The sequence below is a fragment of the Eutrema salsugineum genome, unplaced genomic scaffold (genome assembly GCF_000478725.1).
Source record: "Eutrema salsugineum unplaced genomic scaffold, Eutsalg1_0 scaffold_13, whole genome shotgun sequence".
In the NCBI taxonomy this organism is placed as follows: Eukaryota; Viridiplantae; Streptophyta; class Magnoliopsida; order Brassicales; family Brassicaceae; genus Eutrema; species Eutrema salsugineum.
In genome coordinates this window covers 4523269-4541695 of record NW_006256885.1, presented here as the reverse complement: position 1 = coordinate 4541695, position 18427 = coordinate 4523269, and the positions used below count along the sequence as shown (strand labels likewise).

Below are 18427 nucleotides of genomic sequence, written 5' to 3'. Positions count from 1 at the left end.
TGTCAGGCGTGAGACCTTTTTGTCGCGATATTGCAAGATATATAAGCTAATTAATAATATCTTGGATAAGGATTTGAAACATAGGTATATCCAAGTTTATATCACATTCATATGTTTGTTTTCTTTGTGTGTGTAACCGGTAAGTCTTGGGCTGACAAAACTAATTTTTAATTTTTTTGTAGAAGTTGGATAATCTTTTGTTATTTTAGATATCTCTAATAACAAAAAGATGGGATTATGACGATTTTGTAGATGGTGGAACTCGTTCCATGTCCTAGACCTACATGACGAATGTTCTTCCAATCGAACAAATTATTAGGTCACTAATTTATCTAATCACATTCATTAGATTTTGTATCTCAATACAAACTATTGGCAATGCGAATAAGTATTTTTCAACTAATTATATTATTGACAGGCCTAATTTTATTATAATTAGTGGAGCGAATCTCATAATCGAATTGCCTGAGGTGTTAGTTTGCAACATTGTTTGTGTAAATTATAGAGCAACATTGTGTTGGTCTTTGTGTTGAAAGGAAATTGCGCGCCTACAAAATTGTATTTCTTAAGTGCAGAAACGAATCGAACTAAATCAAACCAAGAACTATAGTGTTAGTTTTGTTTTCTAACTATGATCGATTTCGATAAAATTATAGCAACAACCTATAGAAAGGATAATGGGTAACATCTTAATCAGTGTATGTGTGATCCTCACGTGAACATTCAAAAATTATGACGGATGTTAAAGAGTGAGATAATAACTTATTAAAAAATTGTACTATACTCAGTCGAACAAAAGAAGATTGTACTATAGTAGTAGTATAATTAAATAAATACTAGTAAATTAATAATATTAAATAACATCAAAAATTTTAAAAAGGAAAAAACATGATTGGCCTATCTTAACGCTGAAAGGTCGACCTCCACACAACACAAAATCCCCCAGCTGTTTAATGCTGTTGGTTCCTTTCTGGGGAGCTTTAACTGTATGTATCTATAAATAATGTATATATTCAGCATCAAATATACAAACGAATCGATTAGTTTATAATGATCCAAGTAAAATTCGAATCTATATTATTAGATCGATGACACTAATATATGGTAGTTACTAGTTAGTTGAGATCGTGAGTATACATATAGTTATATATAATTTTTTTTTTCCTCATATACATATAGTTATATATGCTTAACGTTTTGGAGGTTTAAGTAATGTGGCGTGCATTGTTAGCGTTTATATTTTATAATATATGAGGCACGATTATAGTGGTATACATCATCTTATACGTCACTCTCCCCCATTCTTTCACATTTCAAAATTTTATTCGCTCTTTCTTGCAATAATCATTTCTCGATTTTATCCACAACAACGATCTTATGCTTACGAACACGTGCCCCAACGATAACCATCATCTACTGGAGGCAAGATCAAGTAATTTGTATATATCGACGACAATCGTAGCAGTAGTAAGCAAATGGAAAAAAAAATATCATATAACACGTAAATAAATTCCAGTACTCTCATTGGACTTGCTAGTTTTAAGGAGTCCAAAATTAGAAAATGACGAAGACTTATTTAATTAGTAGGTAACTTTGAGACTTGAGAGAGAGATTTTAAAAATATATATATATATTGGACATGTAGATGTGTTATACGTTTGAGAGGTAGTGGTGATTTACCGAAAAACCCAGATTCGATATATTTGACGACATAACACTCCTAAAACCCTAAACCCCTATTTCTTTTGATAATTCGACAAAGTTAGTTAGGGACCTTTGGGCTTTGGGTGGCTATATCAATTATATAAACATGTATATGTATTTATACAAGGTGGCTATATCAATTATACAAACATATATATATATATACACACCACAATTCGAGTGTATAACTTATACTCACATATTTTTCAATTTTAAACGTATAATATATATGTACACACAAATTTATACACGTAAATACATGTTTGTGTATCCGCTACCGTCAATGAATCATCCTTTTGTTTTGACTTCCCAATATAGAAACACATGTAAAAGTTCAGTAATAACTAATAGTTTACTAGAATGCTGTCTACACTTTGATTATTAAAAGTCAAGTAGCTGAAAGCATAGTCCCCTCAATATTTTTTGCCACTATTTATTATGTTATTATTTATTTGTACATTTGGATCTATTCCAATATACTATAGCTAGCATTTCGTAGTTTTAGTTCAATGGCTGATCGTAATTAGCATATGTAGTCATTTGCCACGTGGTTCGGCTCCATACCAAAAAAATTTATACCGACATGTATAATATATAATACGACACATATTGTCAATGAGAATATCCTTCGACATTTCGTTGATCAATCATTTGATGCTTTATTGGTTAGATAGCCATGATAATATCTCAAAGCAAAAAAAAAGAGGTATATATAACTTATAGAAATCCGAAATTGACAAAACAACATTATATAATTGTTTGATGTTTGGTTTGTATCCATAATCGTTTTTCACTAAGATTGCATATGTAATATGTAATATATCTTATTTTTTGTGTTTTGCTGTATTGCAAGAAAAAATCATATAACTTTGGTATTTCGTCATTTTCGCTAACACTTGTTTGCATGACTTTCATTTTTCGATCGTTACAAAATGTTTTCATTATTTTATAATCAAGAGGAACATACATTTTAATATTTCGAGAAGAACATTAAACTCCTAACATTATTTGTTGTGGTCTCTCCCATTCGAGGAAAAGCCAAATAAAGCGCCGCAAAACTAGTCAATGGCCAGGTCACAAGAGTGAACAAATAAGGTAGAAATTAGAAAACAAAAGAGGAGAGAGAGAAAGAGAGAGAGAGAGAGATACAGTTTTTAACTTTTTATACTTTATGGCCTTCGAAGCATTATTTTGGGATAGGTACTTAACGGCAGTTACTAATTTACTAGATACTGTACTGCGGTTTGATTGATAATTCGTAGAAAATGCTAAAATGATTGTGATTTTTTCGTATACTTTTTTCCAATGATACAAGTGTCCGTTCGTAGTTCCGCTATTCCATTATCAATTTTCACGATGGTAAGAAATAACTTTACATCCATTTATTTTGAGCTAAATTATTTGTTATCCACAATTGGACCATATCATTATGGAAAGGTCCGCCTTCGCCATACTAGGATAGATACAAAATCTACCGTTATGGGAATAATATTAAAGCACACATATTTGCTATGAAGAACCTTACGATACCTACCACATGTAGTCTATATGTAACCTTTAAATATATATAATATATATCAAAATTATTTTTATATAAGAATCACATGTTAGCATATCGTCTTGCGAATTCTTTAGGAAAAAGAGGTTCTGCGAATCACAATGGCGGATTTCGCTGACTAAATAAGGTAAGAGTAAGTAGTAACTGCCAATAGATAAATAGAATTCGTAAGTGCCAACCTTCCACTAAAGGAAAGTAGTTAGGCTTGAATTAGGTGGGGAAAAAGTCACCTTCTACTTTGGGCAAATAGTAAACATCTAATTGTTGGCTTCAACAGATTCCCTCACATATATATATTTGTATATTATAACATTATTGACACTGAAACGTGGACGGCCGAAATCAAATGTTTAAGTATTGTAATGCCAATGCAACCCACACATTTCGTCGTATCCTTTATTTTTTTTGTTTTTTGTTTGAATCAATTATTTCGCCGTATCCAATGAATCTTTTTCTGATTATATGTTTGCATCCAACGAACTTTCACAACTGTTATTTATTTTAAAGATATTATTACCTAAAACTTTTCGAATATCAACATAAAGGATGATACTCGACACTGGAGGCGTGTATAACTATATACTGTAAGACGCTTGTGTATAAATAATAAACACGAATGTAAAACAAACAAAAAAAGAACACACACACAAACGATCGCTTTCCATATTATTTATAAAATATAGATCACGTAATTGTAAGCAAAAAAAAAACTTTACATTAACCAAGTTTTTCTAATAATTTTTTTTATAACCAGGAAACCTCACACCGAAACCCAAATTACACACTAAAATATATTGAATATTTGAATATGTTTGTCATTTCAAGCATCCATAGTAACTATTTATGATCGAAATAGTGGTTAGAAGACCCAATTTTGTTCAAACCTTCATTCTTAACCGTTAAATCTTAAAAGTCTTTCAGTCAGGAACATATTATATTTGTATTATATATCTATTATAATTCTTCGGCTTACTTCATAATATTTTGTAGTTACAATAAACCCTGAAAGAAATCAAAAACTAATTTTCGATTTCATATCTTTATACGTGAAGTAGTCTCTAAAAACCTAAACACAGTGTATATATATACTACGATTAGTATCCAATAAGAAAGTTATTTAGTGGGTTTCTAGTGTATTGGAAGAGAACGTGAACAAACAAACAAATTAAAAATCCACCATATATGAAGATATCTCCAAGTTGGCCAAATATTAATACTTCTTTTTGACATTTTTTTTCTTTCAAAATCATGTTATGACCTCTGTTTTAACACTTTTTGGTGTTTGAGATATTTTCGTGTGTTGACAAAAAAAAGGAGATTTTTTTTTGGTAAACATGTTAAGATTTTTTTTTTAAGGAGATATTTTCGTGTAATTATGAAAGTGAAGTAATGTGCTTTTGATCCTTTAGCATTAACTATGGAATGTTCAGTTTGTGCTTCTTTTGCAGTTTGCACACCATACACAATTAACTATTTCCCTTATCCTATATGTACACACACACACACATACAGCAGACAATACGTAGAAAAGTTTCTTTGGTAATTATAACAAAAAAAAAATTCAAAATTTCAACCCTCAATGTTTCGAAATAAACATGGAGTAGTAATTGAAGGGTTGTTATATATGGGTGTTGTGTTCAAATACGTATAGTCGTTATTAACACTTTGACAACAAATTGTTTAGGTAGATCAATACGATCGATGACTAACGTGTACGTAAAACTTACCAGGTTTTAAATCAATACAAGCAACATAAGGTTACTCTTCCTTAACTAGAGTTGATAAATGATAACAAATGTGAATCATTGCAAACCAATTACTTTGGAAATGTCATAATCTCAAAACACCGAAACACTCTTTCCGATAGTTGACTTTGCTTTCTTTGTTTACGTATTTAATTATTTTTACACCCAACATTCATAGATCACCCTATCAGATTAAGTTTTGCATCTTAAAAACAACATTAGAAATATATATATAAGAAAAAGCAACAAATGCGTTGCTATGTATTATATAAAAATAGTGCCGTTAATTTCGTCACAATTCCACTATTTTTGATTGGTCTCTCCACTGTGTTACCACCCATCACTCCAGATATCCAATGTTTACGGTTCTGCTTACCAAAATAACAATAGGTTTTTTTTTTTTTAATGACAACGACCAGTTACTGATGTCCTTTACATACTTAACTCTTTTTTGACGTGGGTTAACTTCACTCGTTGGTTTCTATTTCGAAATTGACTGAAACTGACTTTGGCGATTCTCTTCCATGCAAATACCAAAATTGACTAACTAAATTTATACGGCGTGTGATTTGGTTATTACATTTTGTCTTGAAGTCCAAAAGTTTACTTGACTCTTGTCTGTCTCTCATTGGTCCATTATTTAAGATTGAAAATATATACTTTTACCAATAAAATCACTTGATGATGGCACAAACAAGAAAACGTTTCTAGAAGTAAAAAAAGGAGAAGACTAAACTAAAATTGAACTCATAGCGTATTGTTAAATCCGATATAATTTTGGTCATGTTTGCTAGAACATATACAGACATATATAAACAAAGTTTTGTGTTTAATATATTTATATATACTTCTCATTATGAACAAATAAGTGAAAGAATAACAGAAACCAGCTGAGCTCGAACGGCTAGGCTACCCTACAGCCCAAAAGCTACAAGCTGGTCCCTCAAAATCTTTCAGATTTCTAGATTGACCCCAAAAAACAGGGAACTAGCAAACCGCACCCCAAGAGGAAAAAAAAATACAGAGAAACAGAGCAAAATCAAAAAAAGAAAACACAAGAGGAGCAGATTCCGGGGACGTATATGCAGAGCATCCCACTGGTAAATCCCTCTCTCTTTTTCTTCTAGAAGCTTCTTCATCATCACGTATATATATATATGTATAGGAATGTGTATATACACATAATCTTCACACCTGCTGCGCCAAGTCATTGGCTCCGATGAATGTGCCGTGAAATCCATACGGAACTCTTGACGGAAGTTTAACCGTTGCTTCAACCTCCAAAGTAACGGCGTTAACTATCTGTAACTCCGATTTCCACGTCTTCTCGTCGTGAACGAAACAGAGGATGTGTCCGTCGTCTTCTCCTCCGTTGTTTTTCTCGTCACCGGGAAGAAACAGAGGTTCTCCACCGTAACGGTTATCCCCATAGAGATGTTTCTTGACTTCTCCGGTGGCGAGATCAACTTTAGCGAACCCGGAGACTTTAGGCCAGGGCTCGGCCAAAGCGAGGTAAGCGAATTTCGTTTTGCGGCCGAGCATGTTTCTGTTGACCATCCCTGCTTCGAGGTTGACTTGTTGTTCTCCGTCGGAGATGATCGGACGGCGAGTGGATTCTCCGGTTTTGAGATTCAGGCGAATTTCAGAGAGGACACTCTTGAGATTCTCGTCGTACTCGTTGAAAATTGAGTCCGGTGGAGTCATACACGACCCGATCACGACGATTTCCTCTGTTTCCGGCTCCTCCCAAGCGTTCCAGAGATGGAAGCAGAAGCAATCCGGAGCATCAATCCACCTGATTTTCGACGAATCCTCGGCGTATTTGTCTAGAATCCCGAATCTCGCAACCTTGTTCTCGTCGTAAACCACCGGAGAGCCACCGCGGATCATCTCCGGCAGCTTGAAAACGACTTGCTGGTCCGGTATCACCACGAATTTCTCCGTGATCGCGAAATCGTGCATCATCGTCGGCTGATCGAGCTGGATCTCGACGTCCGGCGATTTCGTTCCGTCCGGTGAGAATCGGAAGTACTTCAGGTAAGGTTTCGAAACGACGTCGTAGCTTAAAGCGAAAAGCTCGCCGGATTCCGGGTCGACTTTCGGGTGGGCGATCATTGTGGATTCCAATTGCCCGTCAAAATCGTACCGGCCAACGGTTTTCAAATCTCCACCTTGAGTGATCTGCACTTGGTAAGGCAAATCGTCCTCCGACATCGCCAATAAACGGCCGTTGAAATAAACCAAACCGGCGTTAGCTACTCCGGTTCCATGTGCCGGGTCGACTATACCGGCTGCAGCTCTGGCGTAGAATAACATGAGTCGAGCAATTCCGGTGTGACCGTGAAGCTCGCCGATGGCCTTGGGGAAAACCGGTCGGCCCAATTGACGCTCCTGGATAAACCGATTTGTCTGAGTAAACCGGCAAGCGTAGCTAGCTGAACCGTCTTCGAATTTGACGGCGTGAACCATACCGTCTCCGTCGAAGAAGTGGTGACCAGTCACCGGTTCATGAAGCGGATTAGCTCCGTTGCGCACATACACACCTTTGATGGAATCGGGTATTATTCCGACCACCGGAAGATTACGCCGGACGGGCTGTTCATTCACCGGAGCGAAATTTCCGGCGATCTGAACACTAGGATCGGCGGTTTTAGGTAGCGGATGTTGTCGCTCGTGGCTGACGAGGAAATTCTCCGCCGCGTCCAAAGCAGCCGCCGCCGCTCTCTGGAAGAAATTCATCTGTTTAGTGTCGGATTCTTTGGCTCTGGGATTAACAACAATGGCAGGAGAGGTGGAGGATTGCTTGGGGAAATGGAGAGCGGGAGGAGTGTGAAGAGCAGAAGAAACAGTGAGCTTTTTTTGGACACCACTATTCATGGGTATGGAGCAACAATAACTCAAGTCGGAGCTTTGAGAAGACGATAATGGCGGCTGAGTATGATTGCCACCGACCCATCTCCGAGAGACCGACGCCGTTGCCGTGAAAGAAGCCATTTTTTTAAGTTTGCGCAATCAGTATTTGGTGCTTAAAGTGAGAGTTCAATTTTCCGATTTGTTAAGGCTCTGTTTTTTGCTTTTTTTTTGTTTTTGTAGAAGTGGAGAAAGAGAGGAGAAGAGAGAAGGGAGAGTTGGTTTAGGAGCGAGGAAGTGTTAAGGGTTTATATAAACCGGGAGGTGGGTAAGGGAAATGGTGGGTCCCATATGGGTGGCCACGTGTTGAATCAGTGACAGAGAGAGGAATGGAGTGAGTGGGTATGAAGGGAAAAAGGGTACTTTGGGAACAAACAGAAAAAACAGAGTAATATGTTATGGTTCAAAGTTGAGACCTTTCACACTTAGACAAATGCATCCCCTTCAATCTTCCCCTTCAATCTTTAACTCCATTTGTCTACTTTGTGGCTTCTTTTGTTCCTAAGTTTGTTAACAAAAACTATCAATCTTTTGCCAACTTGAAGATACATCGGTTGTGAAAAAACCTCTATTTTAGTAAAAAAAATATCCAACTTACCTGCGATCGGTGGTTCGAAGCATTGTAGGGCATAGTTTGTCTACCTGAAATTCAAGTGCAGACAAATTCTAAAATAGTTTGAATTTCGTCTAACAAATTTGATGAATAGATCATGTTACTCACCTAATTTTTTTAAAAATGTTATATTCTTAATTGAACTCTAACAAAATTGATGAATGGGTAACATAATTTTCAAAATTATTGAAAATGTTATATTCTTAATATAATAAACAAATTAAAATTAAGAATATAGCCTTTAAATAGAAATTTTAGGTGAGTAACATGATTATTTTTTGACTAAAAAGGGACAAAATTATCTTTATCTTTTTTTTTTTATGAAGGTGAATATGCCATTCTACATAGAATACGTAGTATAGAATGTTATTAAGTTCTAAATAGACTGAAGAATACTTAGATTCACTCATCTATTTTTGAAGGTGGATATATGCCATTTTGTGTTTGTTTTTAATCGGGGCATATTTGAATATTATTTTGTTTATACACCGTATATTTTAATCAATTTCTTATGTTTAATTGTTAATTTTTTGTGGTTATTGAGCCTAAAATTACATGAATAAAAGTTATATATGTTTTTAAATACCAACAAAAACGTTTTTATGCAATTATTGGCAATATGATGTTTCATCAACTTGGCTTATGTCGTGGCTCAAGAGCTTCTTGTTTGCAAACTCCAACTTGGCATATCCATCTCCACATGAAAATTTCTTAGACTTCATAATTCCTTCTACATGTGATGTGGTCTAGCCAGTGGTGTTAAAATTTAAAAGACGAGTAATACAAGTATTGAAACATCATTTAGCTTGTCCTATTACTTGACTTGAAGAGTTTTTCTTTCTTGTGTGTGTAGACATTTCTTATTTGCACGGACACAAGCACACAGACATCTCATCTACATTTTGAACTTTTACAAAAAAAAAAAAAAATAGTTTACAAAGATAAGAATACGAAGAACTTATAATAACTATCTAGTAAAGTGACACAAGCAACATAATATAATAGAGCAATCAAGTCGTGTTTCAGAAGAGCGAGATGTGAAAATACATGAAATAATGCACCAAGAACAGAAGAATGCGTTCGAGGATTGACTAGCCACGGTCTAGATGTTGTTGAACACCGTCCGCCTGTCAAAATTTACATAAACCGTGGCATGTAGTCAGAGTTTACAAATAACATTGAGATTCGCATCTTTAGTTGGAGTCTTAAGTCTTGATCCACACTAAAATGTCCAAGAGATCCATGGGAGGTGAAATGTGACTTGACGAGAATAAAGAGGTCCAAACCTCTTTTGCAAATACACATTGAATAAAAAGGTAGTACATACCTACTTTTAGGAGCCGAATCACACAAATGAAACGCGAGATAGGAACATTTGGAGCCAATTTCTGAATCTATCACAATTAGTGAAGCTATCATGTTTAAAAACTAAATTTTGTACCAAAAAACTTTTGGCACGTTTGAAACTTTCTAACTTATCATGTTTGAAACTATTGAAAACCTAAAATGAAAACTGAAAACGCAAATGATACATAACATAACATACTCTTGTGTCTCGATCGCTCTGTATATACCTGAATAACGAAAAAATATCGTCCACTACTTAATTAGTAGCTCCTTCAGATGTCTAATATCATAAAATCCAGTTACCCAAAAAATCATAACTTATAGAAATGAACAAAATCACTAATTGAACACAAGTACTTTACGCACGCAATTTAATCTTCAAAAGTCGGTGTGTTACATCATATGACTTGCTCTCTAAGATATTAACTTTGATAATGTTTTTTTTTTGTTGTTGTTTTCACTTAGATCTTTAGTTGACGAGATCTATAGAGATGTTCGACCACTCCTTTTATATATATTGGGTCAACACTCAAACAGGAATTCTCAAATTTTTGTGTTGTTTTTTTTTTTTATCACATTTATTCTTACATATTAAGTTTAAATCAATTTACCCAAAGACTTGTCGGCAACAAATACTAACTGAATCACTTTTTAAGTTTTTAGAAATCATCGTTACTGTTGGATATATTTCTTTTTATCCCCAATATATGTTATTTTATTTATATGACCATTTAAGATCTAAACTTATGATATACGTGGATGGTACCTTTAAAAGTCTAAACACACTAGCATATTATTTTTCCCTATTATTTTTACTAATCATATTATAAGTCCTCGATCTACGAATTCAGAGTTACTTGTTTAAGTCTATGTTATGTAAAGATTCGAGTCATTAATTAATTATGAGATTGCAAGAACTAGAAGAGTTTCGAATTTGTGGGAATAATATGTCGACACATATATATATTAACGAAACAAACTTCGCATATTATATATTTAACGAAAGAAAACACACTTCTTGACGTAATAATTTTCTAGAACCTCCGCCTAATAGTTTAACAGAATAGAAGCATATAGAAATCGAAAGGAAGAATCCCTACACCAAACCAGCTTTGTATAATCATGATATGGCCTCGTGTAAAAACAAAAAAAATTGCATTATAAAATTAGGTGTATTTGGACATTTTAAAAAGGAAAACAAAAATCTTAGAAAATGGATAAAATAAGAAGAAAATAACACGTAAATAGATGACTAAAAGGACATTTGGGTCTGTATTGTCTCACTAATCTCCGATTGGACCATTGTGTCGTCTATCTTTCTCTCTTTTTTCTTTTCTTTTTTTGTTTGGGTAGAGAAGTGAAATCGAATTGGTTTGGTACGTCGTTAGTGAAGAGGACACGTTTTAGAGATAGCCCGCGTATTTGCCTCATAACCGAGTTCTGCCATATAACACGTGGCATCCTTCTCTTTTTCACTTCTTCTCTAGTTCTCTCCATCACGCTTGCTTTTTTTTTGTTGTCTCTCTTTTTATCTTCGTCTTTTCCATATCATCTCTTCTTCTTTTTTTTTGGGTCTAAATGTGAAGATATCATCTCTTAATCTTTCTCCTTTTAATTTTTTTTTTTACAAACACAATTTCTGTTAATTTTTTCCCACCGTAACACCTAACTAAACTGTTTTGCAAACGCAGTTGTATACTTATCTTTGAATGAACTATCAAACATGTATACGCCTGAATAACTTTAAATTTCATATACATCATTTTGTAGAAAGAAAAAAGTTTTATATATATACATAGTTATCTCATATGTGTGTACGTATAATGGGTACGTATTGCAACCCATCTCGGGTCAACTTTCACTAAATGATCAACAATTTAATATATTTTATTTGAGCCATTTTATTTAGATCAAATTACTAGCATATTAAGTTCCGTGAACTTTATCATGAATAGGTTTCTTTATGTCTCGTATACATAAAAACGTATTCTTAACAAAATTAAAATCATGCGCTCCATTTGATTTACATACGACTAAAACAAGATGATATACTAAAAAGTACTTGAAGCCTTGAAAGGTAATGAATCAGGAAAAGTCACTACTTTATTTATTCTTTAATTAGTTAGTTATTATCTTAAACCGTCAACGTTAGGTATAAACTTTTAATACATCTTCACTTATATATATTCTTTTTCTGGCAACCACTCATATATAATTATGTTCTAAAAACCGATCTAATGGGTAATACACGTTTCTTCGACAACTTGGTTTCGAGATAAGCCCTTTTGGACTTACACGATCTTATGTTCTTAGAACAGTTGTCTACGGTTCCTAAATCTTTGTAAGACTTTCCAACGTAACTATAATTCACCCCCGTACACTTCCAAATTTGATATAACATCGCAACGTTATTAATATAAACTAGCAGATTACAAACTTTTATAAATTTTTATGAATGATCATTACAAGAAAAACATGTCCAAAACATACAGAAAATATTCTAATCAATTATTAGAATATTCATCGTATAGTAGTCGAACATATAAGAAAACAAAAATGAAACATGCATGCATTCGTGCCAAAAAAAAGAAGAAGAAGAAACATGCACGTATTAAGTTTTGCAGCGGCATGATAAAAATTGAGAATGGATATAGTCTTTTTATAGGATCGATGTACAATTAAAGGATTATGAACTAATTACTAAAAGTTTTCAAATTATCATCCAAGTTCTTGCAGATGCGTGACTGTTTTTTTAATTTTTACAATAATTTAAAAGGAAAATTAAAATAAAAATTGATTATTGCTGCTAGATGTAGTGAAGATGAATAAAGTGGTATCGCCAGCCAATACGACATTAAACCTATAAGATAACTATAAAAGAAGTGAAATTCTGAGTTTTTCCGATTTGCATGGGAACAAATTAATAGAATCAGTACTTTGCATACGGGGAACAGTATCATTACCCGAACGTCATCGATGTATATTAATATTTATCTATCGCATACAATATTCGACAAATGATCAATTGATCATTTCCTTATGTTGTTCTTAAGTTTTGATAGATCTTTCTCCACCTTGTCCATCCAAAAAGAGTAGATATACTTGTGTGTTCTATATTTAATCACTGATTAAAAAAAAACTAAATTTGGTTTATTTGATATATTCTGTGAAATGAAACCTATGTATGTTAATTAGGTTTCCTTGACGACCTATGACATAATGCCTAGCTAGGTGGTGATTGGTGAATCCGTACCCGTGTTAAAATATCGCCAGTTAACTAAAAGTTAAATATTAAAGATTTCACGTTGCGAATGCCAACGACATAGGCTTATCTACCAAATCCTACAATATAATGTCGCTAGAAAAAAAAAGAAAAAGTATATTTAAAATTTATAATACAGCCTCATAAAAAGTTATAGCTAAGTGGGATTTTCTGTCTCGTTTGATTAGAGTCATCAATGACTTAATTAAAGTCCATGAAAAGTGGAGGGGAACATTAAAAAATGGGATAACAACATACTGTAATATAAAATTAACGGTTGATTCGATCATCCTCATGATATTTTATCTAAATAATTTCAATCATGCTTGTGATCTTAACCATCAATTCTTTTTAGTTTTATAATTTATGGAAAAGATACAAAAACATATATGATAAGTTATCGCCACGTCAGTTTTATCGACACCTCATTTATAATTTGAGTGTCTTTATATATCTTAAATATTTATTAGTGTTTACACACGATGTGTATACTATACACACATACATAAGGATATATGTATGTATGCACAACATGGTTTCGGGAAAGGTAGCGATTGTGTTTAACGGACGAACTCGTGGCTCACGAGACACCTCAATAATTGTATACTCCCCGAGTATTATGGTGTAAGATTTTTTTACAATAACCAATAATATAATAATAAGGTTTTTTGGTTTAACTTTAATAATAAGTTATTTTGCGGTACTTTAGAGTTTAGTCTTTTTCTGATAACTCGATTAATTGTAACTTTTTGCTTATGATGATGGTAGTACGCATGTTCTTAATTAACCATGATCTAGTAGGTGGATATGAATGTTTTACGTAGGGTTAAATTTAGCAAATAAATGTTAACAAATATATAAGATTTTATTGACAGATGGATTAACACCAATATTAATTTTTACCACAGAAAATCCAGTTTTTTTAATATACTGAATCTATAAAAAAATATCATGAATTGTTGTCTATCTAATTTTTAAAATTTGCACGTATTTTGTGAGTTGACTCAAATCCGGGTACTTTCAGGGCAGAGCGAGTCAAGTAAAAGTGGGGTCCAGTGCTCCATTCTTTTTATTTTTATTTTAATTTTAAATATTTAGACAAATTTAATTAAAAATAAATTCAGTGGTAAAAACAAGTGTCCCTTACTAATAATTTATGTCTCTAACTAAACTTTTTTTTTTAATCCGCTACTGGGTACTCTATCACCCAAAGTACTAGTAACGAGAGCTACATCCAGTACACGTCGAGATATTTTTTTCACCGTACAAAATAGAAGAGTGGGAACGTTATGTTCTCTATGTTTTGACACTTGAAAGTAACATGAGGTTTGATCAATAACATAACACTTAAACTGAACAAACTGAATACTGATAAAAATACGAGGTGTAACTTAATAATTAATAGGGTTATATAATGTGACCTGAATTCAAAGAATTATATATAAAAAACAGAAATCTTATCCTCCTCAGAATGGAATATTGTCAGAACCCTAATCGATTAGACGTGGTTCCATGGTTTCTAATTTTTCTGGTGGGTCAAAGGTCGACTCGTTCACGTCACATGTCACATTAATAATTGTGTGCTCCAATAATATCCGATTTAGCAATTCTGCGTATAATTGAGCTATTGTGTAAGACTCTTAAGCCGACGCTGTGTAGTACATATGCGACTCAATTTTTAGTTGTTTTTTTCTGATAAAAAACTAAATTCAGTTGTTTTATCTATTAATTTGCTATGTTTCTGTTTTATATATTCATATTTAAACATAGCATTGTTGTAAAGGAAACACACGTGTCTTAAATAGCACGGTGCTCCTATGGTGAATCCGTTTTAAAATTCTAGAAAATTTATGTAAAAGTAACGAATGGATTTAGGCTCTGAATAGTGACAGCGTTTTTTATTGTGCGGAAAAAACGGTTTTAGAGTGTGGTACGGTTCAACTGCGGTACGTGCGGAAAAATATATTTGCGAGACAAATGCGGTTTTTATATAATTAGCGGTATACAATAATGTTTGATTAGTGAAAAAAACAGCTTGCAGTCCACAAAAAATTGTTTGAATGGTGAATAAAATTAAAGCGGTACGGATTACAGATTATAGATAAATATATTATAAAAATATATAATAGTTAATATAATTAGAATTAAATTATTAATTTTGGTTAATGAATAAACAATTGTATATATTCAGAACTTCAAATATTTAAAACAATAATTCATAATAAATAAAGTATAATATAATAAAAACAATCATCAAATATTTTGATTTGACAATGTATTTATAATTTTGTCTTTTATTATAAATATAAATAATATATAGGGTATGTGTTTAGAAAAGTATAAAGATTATAATTTATTTGTTAATAAAAATAAATAATATGTATAAATATAACATACATATATCTGTTCATATCATCTATCATATTTAGAAAACCCAAAATTTTGAAAACAATTTAAATTTTAAATTAAACAGACTGCACAAAAAATTATTTTGTGACACATGTTTATCATATATTAATAATTAAAAATTAAATTTTTTAAAAAGTTGCTCGGTGCGTTTTTCTATATGGACTGCTGCACAAACTCTGCGTTCCATTTTAAGTGTGCGGTCCATCAATTATACATGTTAAAAAAACGCATTCTGTTTTCTGTTTTTTTTATAAAAAAAAACGCAAATGTGTTATTATATTGTTTGATTGGTAAATGTAATGCGGTTTTCATTTCTTTGTGTAGAATACCGCTTTTAACATGTCGCCATTCAATACCTTAGATTCCTAAAGTTCTTTTATTAGTTTGGTCCTCAAAAATATGGCGCGAACCACGACAAAATACAATTTGTGGTCAAAGAGTCAAAGTTTTTCTTTCAGACACATGTATAATTTTTATTGGATGACATTTATCCGACAAAAGATTTCGTCACCATGTGTTTGCGCACGCACATGTCAGAACATAAAACATTGATTCATTGAAAGTCCTAAAGCAACGCAGTTTCAAAATTTTAATTTTTCTTTTCAGCATGTATAATATTGTTGTAATAAATCGGCTGGTAGGACTGACGAAGTTGAAGTAATATTGTTTACGTAAAAAACACATAAAAAACGCATTTAGGTCATGATACATTCTCGTCAAATATGATGAAGACCACTGACTAGTTCTCGAGCATTGACATCATTGCAAATTTGCAACCAATTCCTTGCAGTCTCTCTGGACTTGTATTTCATTTTCAATATTAAGATTTTGTTCTCAAAGCTTAAATAAGATAAAAAGTAGTACTATGTAAGAAGAGATATGGTGAGTTTCTTTTATAAATTATACATGGTTTTTAATCTGGAAAATTGAAATAGTGTCATGTTTTAAATTTTGTTTGAAAACTTGGTGATTAGACTACTTAGACGTTTATACTCGCCTAATTAATGCAATTAATCAGATGATAAAATGCAGGAATACCATTATTTATAAAAATGATTTACTTGGTATTAGAATTAGATTGATTCATTTTGAATGGAATTTGGTTTCTCACATGAATTATAAAAAATATTTATTCGATCGTGTTAGAAATCTCCTTGTCCAAAATAAGACAAAATCAAAAAGAATAAAAATGAGGGTATTTCTTTTATTTTGACTAGTTTTAAACTGAGACGTCGTACATTTGACAATTAAATTCACAAAATATTACTCTAGAATATTTTTAATATATATCACACGGTTGATTTTGTTTGATGCATTGTAACAGATATTTTTAGTACATGATAGATCCCAAAGACAAGTCTAAGCCGTGAGTGTCTTATAGTAATACTAAAACTATAATATACAAATTATTGATTAAAACAAATGATCCGCCAGGAGGAAGTACGTAAATATATACTCATAAACGATTATGGATATCTCATTAACCAAAAAAAAAAAAATTATGGATACCCGTTTTCCAAGAGTGGGTATATTCTAAATGGATAAGAATTTTCTACAAATATTTTAATCCAATTTTTGTTTGGCGGGGCTCTTCCCATGTTATTGGACAATATGGAGATAGCCTTCACCTGATAAAACTACGACCTCCATCCACTCTAATTTAACCAAAAATATATTTAAATAAAAAAACCGTTTGCTTATGGTAACGGCCCCACATCAGTCTTCTGCGCGTGGGACCCAACCCAAGTGCTCCTGAGTCCCTGACTTTTTGTTAGCCTTGCGCCGACCGGCCAATCAGCGTTCAGAAATACAATATACTTGCATGTGTTTAAAGTGCATATGTATCTCTCCCTAATCTAGTATATATACATATTTACATGTGTTTTTATCATATGATTAATTAGATGAATGGTTTAGTGCTTACAAATACATAGAAAAGGAATGGTTGGTATTTCAAAATTTTGGTATCTGTAAAGATTTTCTTTAATCGGTTACCACGAAACATATGTTTTCTTTTCACTTATGGTTGTTGTAATGGAAATGGCTGTGAAACAGATTGACTTCTGCATTTATTAAACCTTTCAAAAACAAAATCCAGACCAAAATAATTATTAAATAAATAAAAAAGTTTAACGATCTAAATTTTTATTTGTGTCACCTAAAAAATTTTGTTTATCTATTTTGAACAAATCGTTTTTTCTATATATGCACATTTTAAAACGTATTTGATCAGCACTTCATAGTTTTTGTTTTGCAATTGTGTAATCAAATGGATCAAAATCTAGCTTCTTTTATAAGTTCTAAATGTTCTTATGATTATATATGTATGTGAATGTAAATAATTGGAGCCAAAATGTGTGGGTATGACGACATTGGAAGTTTGACAAAAAACTACTTGGAGAGAAAAGCACAAGAAAAAGGGGAACATACTTAATTAGGGGCATCTTTGGCAGGTGTCAAATCAAGTTTCTGTTACTACTAAGAGTTGCAGGGAAAACTCCACAATATGGGACCACTCCAAACACTGCTTTGTTATCGTGCGCATGTTTTTTGTTCTCTTCGGAATACAAGCTGATTTTTCTTTTGGGGTTAGACCTTAAGAAATTCGAACTTGTGATCCTTAATCATGTCCTTAATATGTCCGGTACCCGAAAGGAAAGTTTGAAGAAACTAACCCCTTTGCATTATAAAACATTTTTACATTTTCCCATTTTCATTAGCAATTTTTTTCTTTTATCTCTGGTTATATCATGCATGCAAATTAAATTTCCAGTTGTTTCTGGTTATGCGTGCAGTTGAATGATTTAGCTACGTTACCCAATATTTATTTTTATTTTTTTGGAGAAATTTTGAAAATTCAAGCTATTTAGCTGATTAGA

At 32.6% G+C, this 18427-nt stretch overlaps 1 protein-coding gene across 1 annotated transcript; it reads right to left on the bottom strand.

Moving 5' to 3' along the window:
• Nucleotides 1-5840: 5840 nt before the first annotated feature.
• On the bottom strand, nt 5841-8365 carry LOC18023634 (9-cis-epoxycarotenoid dioxygenase NCED3, chloroplastic). Its single transcript, XM_006407008.2, has one exon. The coding sequence runs from the start codon at nt 7999-8001 to the stop codon at nt 6196-6198; it is 1806 nt and encodes a 601-aa protein (XP_006407071.1). The 5' UTR covers nt 8002-8365; the 3' UTR covers nt 5841-6195.
• Between the last annotated feature and the right edge of the window lie 10062 nt (nt 8366-18427).